General features: G+C 36.1%; 1 protein-coding gene across 1 annotated transcript in view; it reads right to left on the bottom strand.

Annotated features, from left to right (window-relative positions):
* Positions 1–18,281, bottom strand: part of LEMD3 (LEM domain containing 3) — a 76,078-nt gene that overhangs the window by 28,708 nt on the left and 29,089 nt on the right. Inside the window, exons 2-4 of the mRNA XM_055118357.1 lie at positions 11,227–11,264; positions 7,149–7,215; positions 5,389–5,456 (exon numbers count right to left, since the gene is read on the bottom strand). Of these exons, the coding sequence (XP_054974332.1) occupies positions 5,389–5,456; positions 7,149–7,215; positions 11,227–11,264 (173 nt within the window). The remainder of the gene's footprint in view (positions 1–5,388; positions 5,457–7,148; positions 7,216–11,226; positions 11,265–18,281) is intronic.

Raw genomic sequence — 18,281 nt, 5'->3', positions numbered from 1 at the left:
AAAAAAAAGCTTGAGGACCCCCAATCCCTAACAAAATTTACTGGTAAAAATCTTCCCTTCCATTAAGTCAACAATTTGTTAAAAAGAAGGGAATAAAGCTATTTACTCAAATGCACAAAGTAACAATGTACGCAAAGAAAACATGCCCAATGGAACAAATTACCCAGAAACTGAGAAGCACGAATCATCAAAATATATTAAAACTGTCAGAAATATGTTCAACAAACTAAAGAAAATGATGCATAAATCTTATGACACTATTCAATAATGAAATATAAACTATTTAATACTACCAAATAGAAATTATGAAACAAAAAATTAAATAACTGAATTGAAAATTTCACTTAATGGGTTCAACATTACTTAATTAAGCAGAATAAAGAACCATGAACTCAAAGACAATTTAAATTTTAACTTAGAAAAATAGAAAAGATCAGAAAGATTAGTTAAAAATTAAAGATTAAAAAATATTTAAAAATTAAATGGCCTAAAATATTTCAAGTCAGAAAAAAGAAATGGACAAGTATATTTAACAAGTCCAAAAAAGCAAAAATTGCTTTTCAGTTTGTGTTTGGCCCTTACCTGATGGTGTTAAGGGGTGACTCCTAGCTTTATACTTGTAGTTGCTCCTGGAGGCTTTCAGGGATCTTGCAATTGTTAGGGATCAAACCCAGCCCTTCAGCATGCAAAGCCTGAGTTCAGCCCTTTAAGCTATCTCCCTAATTTTCCAATAGTTTCTTACGGAATATAACAGGATAAAAAGGGAAATTCACAGTGGCAACCGCCTATCCCTAAAAAGATCTCTAGTTCTATCTTAAAGAACTAGAAAAAAGCAAACTATGCCCAAGTAAATAGAAAGAAATACAATAAGTATTACATTTGAAATAAATAAATGAAACAAAAAAATTATCAATTGAGAGGTGATTTTAAAAAAAGCAACAGATTAACAAATCTTAGCTATACCAAGGAAAAAGCCTCAACTTAGAACGTAATAAGGAGACATTATGACCAATGTCACAGTCTTACAGTCTACTAAAAACAATTGTACACTGACAAACAGGATAACCTAGAAGACATGGTAAATTCCTATAAGCATATATTGGAACTAAATAATGAAGAAACAAAATCTAAAGTTATTTATAGAAAAACTAAATTAAAACTTTCCAGTTCAGTGATTCTCTAGTTAAAAAAAAAAATTAAAAAAAAAAACAACTTTCCAGTAAAGAAAAGTCCTTAATGATTTTCCACCAGAAAAACTACCATCTTAACGAGTTAACACCAATTCTTCCCAAATTCTTCAAAAAGGAGGAAAACAAAACACAAATTCATTTTATGATGCCACCATGATACCAAAGCAAAAGACACATAGGAAATCAACTGACCAATATATGAAAAGGATAAAAAAAAAAATCAACAAAAAGGCTCAAAAACCCACATCAACTGGGATTTCACTGAAGGCAAGGATGATTCAGCATACAAAACTAGTCAACGTGATTAGCAGAATGAATCATACCAACCACAGGATTATCTGTTCATTACTAGTAAAAACCTAGAAATAAAAACAAATTACTAGGGCTGGAGAGATACCGAGCACCACAAGGGGTTGTTATTCCTAAACACATGCATATGGTATGGCCTCCAAACCAAAACCAAATTATTGATGCAGAGAAATAGTACAGGGGTTAAAGAGTTTGCCTACATGCAGCCAACCAAGATTCAACCCCTGGTTCAATCCCTGTCATCACATATAAGTTCCTGAGCATAAAGCCAGAAGCAAGCCCTGAGCACTTGACAAGTATGGGTCAAAAAAAACCAAAAGAATAAAAGCAAAACAAAACAAAAAGAATTACCTCAGTATAATAGTTAACTCATGAAAACTCCATAGCTAATAAGATAACATAAAAGTTCAGTTCTTTTTCTCAAAATTCAGGATGTTCACTCTTGCCATTTTCATATGATACAAGTATGGAAACAGATGGGGAAATCTTCTGTAGTGTTGGTAGGAATGTAAAACAGTGCACTTGCTATGAAAACCAGTAAGACGGATCCTCAAAGAGTTTTAAAAAAGAACTCATATGATCCAGCAATCCCACTTTGGGGAATTTTTACAAAAGAACTAAAACAATCTAAAAAGTACTTGCAGGGGGCTGGAGAGACTGCAGATAGGGTACTTGCACTGCATATAGCAGACATGGGTGCTATCCCCAGCATCCTATATGGTCCCCTGAACACCTCCAGCAGATTCCTGAGTGCACATCCAAGAGTAGCCCCAGAGCGTCACCAGGTGTGGCTAAAAACCACCAATCAACTTGTAAGGGTCTGCACACGGCCAACCTGGGTTTGATCCCCAGCACCAAATATGATCCCCCCAACCCCACCAGGAGTGATCCTTGAGTTCAGAACCATGAACAAGTCCTGAGAACAGCTAGGTGTGCCTCAAAAACAAACAAACAAAAAAACAATGTATAGGGGACAAAGAAATAGCACAGTGGGCAGAGTGCTTGTCTGCACGTGGCCAACCTGAGTTCGATCCCTGGCACCCACATATGGTTCCCCAAACCCTGCTAGGCGTGATTCCTGAGTGCAGAGGCAAGAGTAATCCCTGAGCAAAGCTAGGTGTGCCTCCCCCGAAATTATGTATTTGTATTCCCATTTCTAGTGCACTGTTACCTACAGTAGCCAAGAGTGGAACTAACCTAAACGTCCACTAAAAGTGAATGGAAACAGAAAACGTAACATATTCTTTGTACCAATTAATAATACCTCAGTCAATAAGGAAATCAAACTCATGATGGTGGTCCCCAAAAGGCTACCATTACAGCCTATATGTGCATCTAGGGATACAATCCAGATTGGTAAATACACTCAGTAAAGTTAGCATGACAAAAATCACCTTATGACATGTTTCTTAGAAGATAGCCCCATCTAGTGGCATGGCTGTTTATATACAAAATACTATTCAGAGTTCAAGTATAAAGTTCAATACCATAAAAAGGTTGAATTTGATGACATTACGGTAAATGAAACTAGCCAGTTTAAGAAGGATAAATACTTTATGGTTCCATTTAAATCAAGTATCTACTGTAGTCAAAGTCATAGAAGCAGTAAGGATAAAGTGCAGACTTCAGTTACTATGAAATAGGCATAGTCGTGAAAAATGAAAAGGTTCTAGAGACCTGCTATAAAACATTTAACTACTAATATTGTACTACCAAAAAATTGTTAATAGAGGACTGGAGCAGGTAGAGCGTTTGCCTTGCACGCAGCCAAGGTTGCAGAGCTTGTCCCTCTCAGAGAGCCCGGCAAGCTACTGAGTATCTTGCCCGCACAACAGAGCCTGGCAAGCTACCCGTGGCATATTCGGTATGCCAAAAACAGTAACAAATCCCACAATGGAGATGTTACTGGTGCCCGCTTGAGCGAATGGATGAACAATGGGATGACAGTGTGCAATGTGAGAGAGCAAATTTTTTTTTTTTTAAATTCTACTTGAATTTACAGTGTGCAATGTGAGAGAGCAAATTTTTTTTTTTTTAAATTCTACTTGAATCACCATGAGATAGTTACAAGCTTTCATGTTTGGGTTAAAATCTTATGTCATGTATTTTGCATAATAAAAAGTGCAGGAGAGGTCATGGAGTTTACGAACATGAGCACATACTTCGCATAATAACTGACACCCTGAATTCAATTCCAGCATCACAAGGCCCCCTGAATACCTCTGGGGATAGCCCTGGCGGCCCCCAAGCAGTACTGAGTCTGAGCTAGCACTACATCACTGGACTGAACCAACCACCAGGGCCACACTGCCAGGCCAAATAACCTCCAAGTGTTACTTGGAGCATCACAAAAAAATAAAATTAAAGGGGAGACAAGGTCTAGAGAGACAGTCCAATGGTTAAGGTGCTTGCCTTACACACATTCAATCCAGATCAACTGCCAGCATCACATATGGTGCCCAGGGCATGACCAGAAGTAATCCCTGATGATCCCTGAGTGCAGAGCCAGGAATAAGTCCTGAGTACTGTCAGGTATGGATCCTAAATCAGTAATAAGCAAATAAATAGGGGGACAGAGGGGGTGTGAAAGACGTTCTATGGACATGATATTCATAACAAACCATGCCTGCCACTAGAGATTAGTATTTCCAAGTGTAAGTGAAGCTGATATTAACACGAGTTTAAAGTTGCAAACTCAACTATTACACAGAATTTTTGGTAGGTATATGTAAATTTATGGTACAGGTTACAAAATACAGATCTGTAAATGTACTTTCTCTTCTTTTTACATTCTTAGCATTTTATTTTCTCTAGTTTACTGTAAGAACATAGTATAAAATACATCTTAAAATATGTTATTCAGAACTTAGTCCTATACATCTCCACATGGAGATCTTTTTTCTTTCTCTTCTGCTTTTCCATAAACTTTTCTACTTTTCAACTCTGAAAAAAAAAGTTTTCAACTGTTTTTGCTATCAGTAAAGCTTCTGGTCAATAGCAGGCTTTTAGTTAAATTTTAGGAGAGACAAAAGTCATACAAAAATTTTTATTAGGTGTAGGGGATAGAGAGAGGAAAGCTAATGTCCTTTATTACCCATAGTTCAAAGTCAACTGTATGCACATTTTTTTAGATTTACCTTTATGAACTGGATGGACATCAAGCTCCCTAGTATGGTTTTTAAAATGTACTTTTCTTTTTTAAATCAAAACAACACTTAATCACCCTAACTTCTTTTTCTTTTTTTTTGGCTTTTTGGGTCACACCTGGAGATGCACAGGGGTCACTCCTGGCTCTGCACTCAGGAATTACCCCTGGCGGTGCTCAGGGGACCATATGGGATGCTGGGAATCGAACCCGGGTCTGCAAAGGCAAACGCCCTACCCGCTGTGCTATCATTCCAGCCCTCACCCTAACTTCTGATGTCTTATAAGACTTCCTAAACTTATACTGCCTTACAAAGTGCATTTGCAAATTACTTTAGTTAATACCTTGTGATGCAAATACCAGGGACAGCAGACAGGTAAGATGCTTATTTTCTTACTTGCTAGTTATCTCAATTTCTTTCTAATTTCTTTCAATTTCTTTCTAATCAATATCAGTTCTATCCTTTCCAAATCAATTGTTTATTCTCTCACAGAAAATATTCTAAAACAATGCTTTTCAGTTACCAGTCCACAGATTGGAGATGGACCAAAGGTGTAAAAATGCTGGAAAAAAAAAGAAAAATCACTGATCCCAATGCAAAAGACGCTGGCCAATTCTTTCTCTATTTGATCATTTTACACTTACCAGCAAGTAGAAGCTTTTAGCAATAAAATTAATTGAATTCATGGTAATTTATATAAAATTTAAGAATAAAGCCATTAAAATTTTAATTTCACTGCTTACTTTTAAATATGCAGCTACTTCCTGGACAGAAAGGGTTCTCTGACTAGAGCTTCCACATTCATGATCTCCTGTAAAGATTAACACAGAATTAATTTTAATTAAGTACTAATTAGAAAATAAATGACTATAAAATATTATAAGTTACACAATTATTGGTCATATTGCAATCATTAAAAATGAATACTTTTATATTCTCTAGAAAAAAATTCTAGTACATCATATGAACAATGATCTTTATATAACCCAACATTTCAATGCATTTATCTATATAGGGAATATCTTATATTTCCAACTAAACTGCTAGCCAAGGTAGAAATCATGTCACACTGATATCTATTCATTTATTCTGGCACAGAAAAGGCTCTCCACAGACATGTATTATTTTTTAAGAGACAAAACACTCTGTGCCAACATCATTTCTAATGCTAATAATTCAAGGTATCAAATGAATTTGAATTTATTGTTGAATTAGAACATACATTTTCAAAGTACAACTAAAAGTCTACCTTTAGTAAGAGGTACTCGTGGCTTAAAAATGTAACACAGATCAACATGGAAATAGGAGCTTCTGGCTAGGATCTGATTTCTATAAAGAGATTCTATTACATATATAATTAGAAACTACATTTTACTTTTCCTGTAATTCATTTATAAGAGAACCCAAAGCATTTTCTTTCAAATACCTTTCAACTGAACTTCAAATGTGAGATTTTCCTGCACTGTGCCTTTCAGATTGTTAAAAAAAATTTTAGGGGCTGGAAAGATAGCAACGTGGATAAGGTGCTTGCCTCATACACAGCTGACCCAGGTTCAATCATAAGCATCGTCAGGAATAAGCCCTGAGCAGAGCCAGAAGTCAGCCCTGATCACAAATGTGTGTGACCCCAAAACAAAAGAGGAAAATAATTAAGAACCATGTTCTTATTTATCATTTTTGTATTGGTAGCCATATTTTAGTGGTTGTGGTTGTAAAAGGGAAAGAAATGTCTATTAAATGAAGTTTCTAAGCTTTCTAATGTATCCTTAGGGATTCAGATTCTGTAGCTCTTACAGAAGACATTGGCAAATTTCAACCACAAACTATAGACTAAATTTGGTTTAGTATTAGTTTTTACAAATGGGGTTTTAGTGGAACACACCCATGCTCATTCATCTATGCATTATCTACAGCTGCTTTTCATGCTGTAACAGCAGAACTGAGTAGCAGCAACAGAGACCATCTAACTCACAAAAGCTGAAACATTTACTAGCTGGCCCCTTCACAGAACAAAAGTTTGCCAACTATAGAGGAAGGAATCTATATCTTTGAAAGCACCCCAGATACTGCTGACCTAGCACACTTCACAAAACAATGCTATAGAGACAGCTTGTATAAGCATGTGATAGCAGTATCAGGAATTCCTAGCTAGAGTATGTACTAACCTATTTCTGGGCACTACAGCATACTAAATGACATGAGCTTGCAGCTATGAATATGACAGTCTGTCAGTCATTACAAAGGCTTTCAGAGATACACTGAGAATTATGAGCCTGAAAGATGATCTGAATTAAGGACTCAAAATGGGGGGAGGGGGACCCAGAGATTTACAACACAACGGGCAACCATCAAATGCTACGATACCCAATACAATATAGATATAATAAAAACTTCTAAAGAAAAATATTCCAAAAATTAAAAATCTAATTGGACTGATGTTACATGCTACATATATAACTTAACTAAAAATATATTTTACAAACTACAAATATTAAAAAAATACCTGCAAGCTGTGCCAATCGATCATGAAGCTTGTATAAAGTGTTCATCATAAGATTTTTTTCACTTTCCTAAAATTAAAAGAAAGCATTAGAAAATAATTCCAAGTAAAAAATATACACCGAATAACTTTATTCAAAGTTATTTTAAAAACTTATTTAAAAGTTATTTTAAATAAGGAAAGAAACTTATTTAAAATCATAAAAGCTACATAACATGAAAAAGAAATTCATATTTAAAAAAGAATCACAATAGTTCAAAGAAACTTTAAAAAGTAAATCATCTTCTAAATATTTTACTTTTTTTAGGCTAGTCAAATTCCCACTAACATTAGTGCTATAAAAGGTGTCAGATCCAATATATTTCCCCAACCACTAATGCAATACTTCCAATCCCTTTCTGTATAATACAGCGTATATCCCCTGATTCCTCTTACAAGTGTTTTAAGAGTGCCCCTCATGTTTTTGTTTTCATCTGATTCAACTACATAATAATAAGGAAATGAGTATTGATACTTTGACCTGAAACTTCTCCTAGGCTCCCAAAGCAGCCCTCCATAAACTTAGGAAACGTTAAAGTGAAATAAAGATCTTAATGAGAATGTACTCTGAATTAGGAACTGCTTCCAGCAAAGCAAGAGATCCACTGGACCAGATGTCTCCTGTTCTATGCACAAAAAGCATCTTGTTATATTACAATTTCAAGGTACATGTAAATACAGAAGAAAATGACTTCTTTACATAAATGATTTATGTTAAAGAATATTTGTGCTGAGCTTCAAAGGAAAAACACAACAGAAAGCGAGTTCCTAGCAGAAAGAAGAACATGAACAAAACTACAAAGGTATATAAAGCAAGGATTTTATTTCCTACATATCCAGTAGATACTGGATTTAGATACTGGATATTAGATACGTATACGTATCCTACGTATTCCTACTTTGAACCAGCAGAATATTAAAAAGCTAGTTTGAAATCACTTATTAGAGGACCCCAGATACCAAGACAAAGAATGTGACTTCACTCTAAAAGAGGAGAAACAAAGACTCTGACCAGTGGATAGGAGACTAGAAAAAAGATTATTGCAATGATCTGAGCATGCTGCCAAAGTCTAAATCAATGAAACTCTAACTGAAGAGCAATCATAATTGGGATGAACCAATGAAAGCAATCTGGAGGGTAGGCTAGGAGAGGGGGTAATAATAACACGTTATTAGAATTAAATTTCATGAGTTATTGGGAGGCTGTCTTTATGACTTCCTATCTTCTTGAAATTTCTAAGACTACTGGATGAATAAGACACATTCAGACAGGCTATAAGAAACGAGGTACGTTAAAAAGCAAATGCATTTCTATCCCCAATGGTATACAGTCTAATCCATTTGTTTTCATTTTCTACGTTAAAGGACAGAAGAGAAAAGTTTGCTTTGAAATAACATGATTTTGTCAATGAAGCTTTAATCAGTAACACCAGAAAAAGGAAACCTCAATGGGTCTTGAATTCTACCACTGGAGTCTGGTTTTATATGAGATGGCTGACAGAGAAAAGTGACATTTCCTCAGTGGATAACTTACCTGCTTTCTAAACTTTCTGATGGGGAGAAATTGAGGGGGATTGGTCCATACCCAGCAGTGCTCAGGGCTTATACTCTTAGCTCTGTGCTCAAGAATCATTCCTGGTGGGCTTGGGGAGTGGAGGGGAGGGGAGGGCATATGGAGTACTGGGGATTAAACCAGGTAGGCCACAGGAAAGATGGGCCTTGCCCCCTGTACTACCTCTCTAATCCCCCATTTTAGTATTTTCCTTCCATCAACTCTGTCAACCAGACTCTAAATCAAGCCAGTCTTTATTTATGTATAAGATTAAAATTCCAAAAGTCAGACATGAAAAATAACTGCAAAAGAAGAAAACTCAAGACTTTGAAAGCAAAACAGTTCTGATATATCAAACCACCAACTTTATTAAGTCTCAACATAACAGGATGAAAGACAATTACTACACTATTCTAACTCGCAAACTTCATCTGTAAAACTGACTTCAGTCTGATGAAACTTGGGGATTCAAGTAGCTGACAATTCTGATGTGTTTCCTTTATTGATCTGGAAAGAGAGACTTCTCTTTAGCTTTATCTATCTTAATCATGCCTATTGCCATTTCCCTTTAAAAACAAACAAACAGCTTAAAGGGGGCCAGAGAGATAGTACAGTAGGTTAGGCTGGGTGCCTGACTTTATATAGCGGACCGTGGTTCGACCCCCAGTATCCCATATAGCCCCCTGAGCATCGCTGGGAGTGGTCTCTTGAGTGCGGAGCCAGGAGGAAGCCCTGAGTAGTGCTGGGTGTGGCCCTCCCACTCCTGCCCCACAAGTCCAAATATTTGAAATCTGTCTCTAATTACATCTTTAATACATAACAGAAATTTGTGACTAAACATTTCTTGAATTATAGATACTAACACTGAGCTAGGTGAGTAGATTAGGTTTTAATCTAATCAGATGTAACAGAATAATATATACGTCTATACTTACACTCTCATGGAAACTATGTATGAGCACTCCAAAAACGCAACTACAGTTATTGTCAAGTCTCACTTTTCAGTAACAAGCTAGTCAAAATGACCATTTATTCACAAGTCTCAAGTATATCGAAATGATCAATTATGATCTACGCAGTTTTTGTGACTAACAATAATGTTAGCAAACCAATTTTTAGAAAGAAATAGATTATGACTAGGTTACATTTTCTTCAGTACCAATACACTATAGTAGTAGCAAATCTGAAAAGCACACATTTTAAAAGCTATTCTCTGACTGACTGACTTACAGGTTCAGTCTTCTTCCAATGTACTTTTCAGTTATTTCCTAATTGCATTCTGTTTGAAATGCATCTCTTGGCACTCTTAACCCTGGAACAAAGCTACAAATGAACCCAATTCAAAGTATGTTTTCAAGTAAACTTTTGCTAAAAATAATCGAATAACAAAATAGTTTCTTTCTTAGTATCTCATCTAGAAATGTCCAGATTTTCTTTTAGGAAAATTTGATAGGGCGGAAGAGTTGGGGAGGACTCTAGGGTAACTGTTCTATCCTCAACTTTCTCTTTAAGAGTACTTCAACTGTTTTAATCAATTCTCTGACTAAACAATAATAATTGATAAATTCAGCAGGGTGCCTGACAAAGAAGAACTTAATGTAAGTAAACTACCATTATTTTATAATTATTATTAAAAAATTCAGAGCATCAGTTCCTTTTCTGGGGAAAAGTAAAAGAAAATAAAGTTTTTTTATTTCCAATGCTCAGTGAGTAAACTGTGCAAAATTCAAATTATTTTGCTAGCCAGCAGCAATGCATACAGAATAATTGATAGTCAACTTTTTTAAAAACAAATATCCATAATAAATTACTAAAAATAATCATTATAAAGTCTCTATGAGAATATTCTATGAATCTGATTACACAATGTTATACATCATTCAATACAAGAAATGCTTTTTATACAAATCTTTATTACCGTTAGTTCTTACAATAAAAATCTAACAACCAATTGCATATTATAAGCTCAATATCTTACTCTTTTAAATGTCTATGATAGTAAGTGAAAAGTATTTTCACAAACAAAATTTAGGTTGAAATTACTATAACATCCCTCAGTGAGGATTATATAAAGGTATTCTTAAGAAATAGGTTTCTTTTCAAATCATTTGCCTTCTAATGGCTGAATAGGCATGTATATAAGCAAAAAAGGATCCAGAGAAACAACAAAAGGTCAAAGAGGAAAAAAAACTGGTATGTTACTGAACAACTTAAAACAGCCACAATTTTTAAGGGTTAAATCAGATTCACATGACATGTCACTGCCATTTTGACAACCTGACGTGAACATTAAAGTGATTAAACATTAAAGTTCAGCTCTTAGTAGAAATTTATGCCAGATTTAAATATGCAATAGGCAAGGAATACTGAAAATAAGAAAATGCATTGCTTCAGCCTAAAAAAAACTTTGAAATTACTATTTCTTAACTAAGTCATCCTATAATTTTATCATATAAAATATCAGACAAAATATTAGGATCTTTTACTTACTTGTATTTTTCCAAATGTTTCATCAAAGGGATTTTTTACTATCAAGGAAAGAAAGAGAGAAAACTATTAGCATCATTTAAGAATGAGAGTAAGAATTCCCTTAAACGAGCAGTATGCCAAAATTGAATGTAAATATACAAACAAAATGAAAATATACTGATAACAAGTTAGAGAAATAACTTTAAAAGTTTACTATATTTAGCATTCTCATTCTGAATTTGTGAGTTTTTTCATAAAAATAAACAGTTTTATAAAGTCTAGTTCTATAAATGACCCCTTAAAGGGTAAAATAACTTTTAATAAATTTGTATATTTTAAAAAAATTACCATTAAATGTCTGATTTATATACCTATTTAATATGTCTACAGGCCTGGGGTCTCGTAATAATTCTCAAGCAAGAGGGTCACAGATATTTTTGAAAAGTTTAAAAAGCCCTATACTTGGTCACTCTAAAGTTGTCATTTCTCTTCTTTAAAGGATATCACAATAATAATCTCTACCTTATATAGTTGTGAACATTAGATGAGAAGAAATCTTATGAAAATGTTCAACATAGTATCAAATACTTAACACTTTATCTACTAACTAGTTAAGGAACCTTACAAGATGTTTAGAATCCTAACTTTTAATAAATAATACTAGTTCTTGCCAATAGCAAAATGATGAGAAAAAATTATACAGATCAAATAAAATAATAATATCAAAGTTCAAAAAGTATAACAAGGAAAGGATTTACCACATTTATTCAATCTTATTTAGCCAGCCACATGGCTGGGTATGTAGCAACTTTCATGTTTATTATTTAGAATTCTTAATTATCCTTTTAAATGACATTCAAAGTTTTTATATACCTGAATCTCTATATTCAGACGACAACTGAGACTGAGCCTACAAAGTAGTTCACACTGACCAGGTTTCCTTTCTGAGATGCTTTTTCTATTTTTATTTGAGAAAACAGGAAGTCCCATAGGAACCAGAAACTGCTTGATTCTAAGAAAGTTCACGTGTGGGACCACTACAACAGGGTACAATAAAAAAGCAGAACATTTGCTGCTACCATCTAAAGAAGTGTTCCCCAAGTGGGTGACATCACCTATGCAGGAGACACTGACCCAACAGTCTGAGGGCGGCAGGGAAGGAACTCACAGTGGTAGCCTTGGATGAAACCTGGGAGCTCAGTGCTTTCTATCTAGTCACTTAAAGGGAGATTTCAGGGGGGGAGCATTAAGTTTTTTTTGTTGTTTTTTTTTTCTGAAAAGAGGTTGGTAGGCCAAATAAATTTGGTAACCTCTAATATAATAAAGGGATTTTATGAATGAATTTTCATTTTAGTAAGAGCAACAAGTTTTAGTGGTAGGAAAGAAAAAAAATTAAAGATCAAAGTAGTTAAGGGAGTCTGGGGTGATAGCTCAGAGACAGAGGCATACATCCCTGCATTCACAAAGATCCAGGTTCTATCCCCGAAACCAAACGGTCCCCTACGCATTGGTAGGTGTAGTCCTGGAGGAACCTGAGCACTGCTGGGATAGCCCTGGTATCACTAGGCCCAAGCAGAACAGCAGACCCAGGCACTAGTACTGAACCACTTGGCCTGGTGTGTTGAGTATCACTGGGAGTGACCCCAAGTTCCTTGCGCACTGCTTGGAGGCATGCCCCAAGGAAACATTAAAAGAAGGAATAATAGGAAGAAATAATATATTTAAAAGATCAAATAAAATCAGAACATGCTGAACTAAAAAGATATTCTTAACACACATTAGAGTATTTTTAATATAGCTATATTTAATTAAATATCCTACAAAAAATGAATGCTGAGGCAGAGAAATAGTACAGGGTAACGCACATGCATCTGCCCTGATTTAATCCCCAGTACAACATGGTTCCCCGAGATATGCAGGGCTCCGTCCTAGAGGGCTCCAGCACATCCAGAATGGCCTGGGTAATCCCAAATACTCCACAGCCCTCACATCAGCACCTTTGAGCCCTCACACTGAACCATCACCCTGAGAATAACACCCCTACCCCACAGCATTACTTGGGACCCCATGTCCCCCACTTACACACACACAAAAAAATGCTTATTGGCCAGGAGAAATAATACAGGGGTTAAGGTGCATGCCTTGCATGTGATTTACTGAGGTTCTATTCCTGGCATCCACACAGGGATCCATGAGCACTGTCAGGAGTAAACGCTTACCACTGATGGGTGTCACCCAAAACCGATACAAAAAATGATGTCATTTTTTATTAATATTATACAGTGAAAAACAACCTGTCCCAAATATGTTCTCCCACAAGACTGTTCCACTGTAAACTTCTAATGACAAGGAACATGTATGTTCCATGTTTGTATGCCAGGAGCCAAGCATAGTATTGGTGCTTAAAAACTGCTGGTTGATGTGGGAAAAGCTGCTGTCCCTCAGCCTATTCCCCCTGGCGGCTCAGTGGCCCCATCTTTTAGAGGCCATTGGGCCAGCAGTGACTAGACACACGGAGCCTCATGGGATGGGGGTGGAGCCGGCCCTTGTCCTTCCCCACCCAACAAGACCCAGAGTTGCCAGCCCATGAACCCACCCATGAACGTTCCCTCTGGCTACTGATCAAGCTGCTTAATGGCCATGATCCCAGAGACACACAGCAAATCTCGGAACCCAGCAGCTTTTGGCAGAAATTCCTCCAGATTTAATTATTAAAATTAAATAATTTTAATTTATAAATTTTATGATTGTTGGGGGAAAATCCCAAATAATAATGGTGGGTCTGGTGGAGAAATATTGAATGTAATCAAAGTAGATAGAGAATAATGTGAAAATCATCTGCCACACAGGTGGGGAGAGGGTGTGGGATGGGGGGGGTATATATATATATATTTTTTGCTTTTTGGGCCACACCCAGCAACGCACAGGGGTTACTCCTAGCTTATGCACTCAAGAATCACTCCTGGCAGTGCTCAGGGAACCATATGGGATGCTGGGAATCAAACCCGGGTCAGTCGCGTGCAAGGCAAATGCCCTACCAGCTGTGCTATAGCTCCAACCCCATCCTGGGGGATTTGGTGGTGAAAAATGTGCACTGGTAAAGGGATGGGTGTTTCATCATTGTATGACAGAGACTTAAACCTGAAAGCTATGTAACTGTTCTCAAGGTGATTCAATAAATAAATTTATATACATATATATATATATAAGTGCTAGTTGTGCTGTCTAGGCTAAATCCATTCTTCTTACAGTCTATGTTAACTTAGAAACGAAAGTGTTAAATTCTGCAGGAAGCAGCAGGAGAAGGGTATGTTCTGAGGAACTGGGAGGGAAAGGGACAGAATAACAAAGAGAAAGCCAGGGAGCAGAACAATACTTCTGTTGAAAAACACGGAGCTGCTCTTGGTATCTTTCTAGACTTCTTTCTTGTCTACTGGGCTAAAAGATACTCAAGAGTGTAACAAATCTAGTAAGTCAACAATAAAACTTTTCTATGAACCTTCTGATAAAAACACTTTCCCCCAACTGCCTGTAACTGTCACCTATTATATTAACAAATTGAGTATATAAACAACAAAAGTAAAACGCAGTCTCAAGGTTGAGTTTTAGAAAGAAAGTCCCATTTTAAAACAATTTTAACAAAGCCATCAAATTTTGGAGTCTTTTGATATCCAGTTCTTCTCTTCCTTCCAATCATCAGTACTTCTAAGATTGTATGTTTCATCAAACATCTACAATCTTTTTTTTTTTGGTTGCTTTTTGGGTCACACCTGGCGATGCTTAAGGGTACCTCCTGGCTCTGCACTCAGGAATTGCTCCTGGCGGTGCTCAGGGGACCATATGGGATGCTGGGAATCGAACCCGGGTCAGCCACGTGCAAGGCAAACGCCCTACCCGCTCTGCTATTGCTCCAGCCCTAACATCTACAATCTTTAATGTAAACAACATATTGATGCTCCAAGTGAAAATATTCCTACCACTCCCCACCAGTAAGGGTAATTGTAGACAAGACACAAATATCCAAAAGTACTCCAAGGCAAAAACTTGAGGCCTCATTTATTAATAAGCCTCTTTTTACTTTTTCTCAAGTTCTCCTAATTTAGTCACTTATTTACCCTTCAATATGCATGTGGCTTACAGAGATTTAAAGCTTCAAATATTTCAAACTTTGTAAATTCCACATTTTTCACTGTCCTCTTTACACTATACTAAGGACTATAGAAATCAAATTCCTAGAAATAGTTCATTATACTACAGAATCTTCAAAACTATTCAATGACTTCCTACCAGTCTGCTTCAAGAAAATGCTTTTAATTTGTGAAACATTCCTTCTTATGACACTCGATTTGCTCTTTCCCATCAATTCCAGAAATGCTACTAGGTCTCCAGATTTTTCTTGTCAGTGCAAACTTTCTTTTAAAGTCTTTTATTCTGGGGGCTGGAGCAATAGCACAGCGGGTAGGGCATTTGCCTTGCACGCGGCCGACCCGGGTTCGAATCCCAGCATCCCATATGGTCCCCTGAGCACGGCCAGGGGTAATTCCTGAGTGCAGAGCCAGGAGTAACCCCTGTGCATCACCAGGTGTGACCCAAAAAGCAAAAAAAAAAAAAAAAGTCTTTTATTCTGAGATAAAATCTATCAAGATACTAATTTTCAAATAGAGAAAAACATGAACACATTTCTAGATTGATATTCCCCATAGTATACATTTAACGGCGACCAACCAAGTTGATACTCTCGTCAAAAATGTTTTGTTGTCACTCAATGGCAATAAAGAAAAGCCTGGGTAGCCAAAGGTTTTTTTTTTTTTTTTTACAACTAGGGCTAGGGGGAGGTGTAACAAATATCTAGCAAGTACTTTGTATTGGGCACTAAATTATATGGTAATGTGTTTAAAAAGAAATTCTGCCTTGAAAGCACTTGTAAAAGGGTTAAAACAATTAACAAGTTTTTCAAAAACTGAAAAATATATCATTCCAAATGGTTCTAAATACTTTGGAAGTAGAACAGCAAAAATACCTTACATGTTAGAGAAGAGTAAATAACATGATGAGAGAATGTCATACTAATAATATATCTGAATATAATCATGGGGGAACAGTGAGAGAAAAAGCCATGTAACTATCTAAAGGAGATTTTTAGAAAGAAAAAGAATTATACGGTCTCTGGTATATTAATCTGGAGATGGAAAAGAGTGGGCAAGAGAATAAGATTTAAGAAATGAGGTCAAGCTAGCAGGATGACTTAATAGGTCAGCAAGTACAGAAAATGTAGGTTCTTTCAAACTTTTACACATAACTTTGAAAATTGGGAGCTTATAGTATCTGGGGGAACAGGCAATGAGGAATTGGCCATTATCTTGGTTAAGAGTGAGCCTTAAGCGCCTAGAGGACAAATAATCTTGTCTCATTCCCCTGATCCTAAAAGAGCCTCCAATCCTTTGGAAAGACGAGTAAGGAGAAGCTAAAATCTTAGGGCTGGGACAAATGGAGACATTATTGGCGCCTGCTTGAGTAAATCAATGAACAGTGATGACAGTGATACAGGGATTTCAGACTCATAAAAAACTCAAAAACAAAGTTTTCTCCTCCTTTGAGATACTTTTTTCTTCCTTTCATCCAATCAGCACAGTAACTTTAGTGAGCCTCAACACTTTTATGTTCTAAATACTTAAAATCACCACCAACTATCAGTAATCAAAAATATTATCTCAAGAGGAACTGAACAGATGCATTTCTAAAGAGGACATACAAATGTCTTCTTTAGGAATGATATACATGAATAAACAAAGTACTACTAATTCTCAGCGAAATGCAAATCAAAAACAACAATGAGAGATAACACTTCACACCTGTTAGGAAAAATAAATGGTAGAGTTAATGAGGATTTTCTGAAAATTCTTATACACAATTGGTAGAAATGTAAATTGGTACCAGTCATAAAAAACAGTACAGAAGTTCCACAAATAATTAAAAATACTACTACCAGATGATTCAGCAAGTTCTACTTCTGAGTATATACCAAAGAAAATGAAAACAGGCTCTTACAGAGATAGCTGATCAAATCCCCATGCTCAACGGTACCGTTATTCGCAATCACTAAGCTATAGAAAAAATTTCAGTGTTTATCAATGAATAAAGATGGTATATGTGTGTATATCCATACAATGGAATATTATTCAGCTGAAAGAAGGAAACACTGCCATTTGCAACAATATAAATATACCACACGTGTCAGAGAAAAATAAATAACATTCACAGTATGATACCAGTTATATGTGGACTCCACAAAAGTCAAGTTTAGCAAGAAATAGAGTGGTGGTTAGCAGACTGCTGGAGGTTGAAACCTGGGTCAGAGGTGAGAAACTTCCAGCTATGAGATGACTGAGTTTTGGGAATTTAATATATGGCATGATGACGATGTTATCTACTGGAAAGTTACTAAGGGAATAGATCTTAATGATTCTACACATAAAAAAACAAAAACAAGCAAAAAACCCCCCAAAAAGGAGCATGATGCAGTGGGATGAACATGTTAGCTAACACAATAGTAATACTTTCCATATATAAGCATAACAAATCAATATGCTACATACTCTGGACTAACACAATCTTCTATGTTGTCTATATCCCCATATAGGGAGAAAACCTTCTTTTTCTTTTTCAGTCTTGGGGCCATACCTAGTGGTGCTCAGGGGTCACTCTTGGCTCAGGAAGGATTCAGGAGTGTATTATACTATATATCACTCAGCTCAATGAGTTGGCATCGAGCAAGGCAAGCACCTTAACCACAGTACAATCTCCTCACCCTTAGGGGAAAAATGTTAAACCATGAATATTCTTTCTGAGTCTCTGACCTTTCTAGTCTTCATCAAGTTCAAATGCTTTTCTTCTTCATTATGTCTTTTAAGTCCCAGTTTGCAGCTCTACTATTCAGAAAAGATGCCCAACTGTAATAAGCTGTGATTTTCCTCTATCCGAAATACCTGTATACTTTTATCCTCAGTATCTTTTCTATATTGTAACTCAAGCATTTGTTTCTTCTTCGAAGCAAGCAGATATTGGGTATTAAAGAA

Source organism: Sorex araneus, chromosome 10, assembly GCF_027595985.1.
Source record: "Sorex araneus isolate mSorAra2 chromosome 10, mSorAra2.pri, whole genome shotgun sequence".
Classification (NCBI taxonomy): Eukaryota; Metazoa; Chordata; class Mammalia; order Eulipotyphla; family Soricidae; genus Sorex; species Sorex araneus.
Note: the sequence above shows the minus strand (reverse complement) of the source record. Positions and strands in the feature narration are given on the sequence as shown.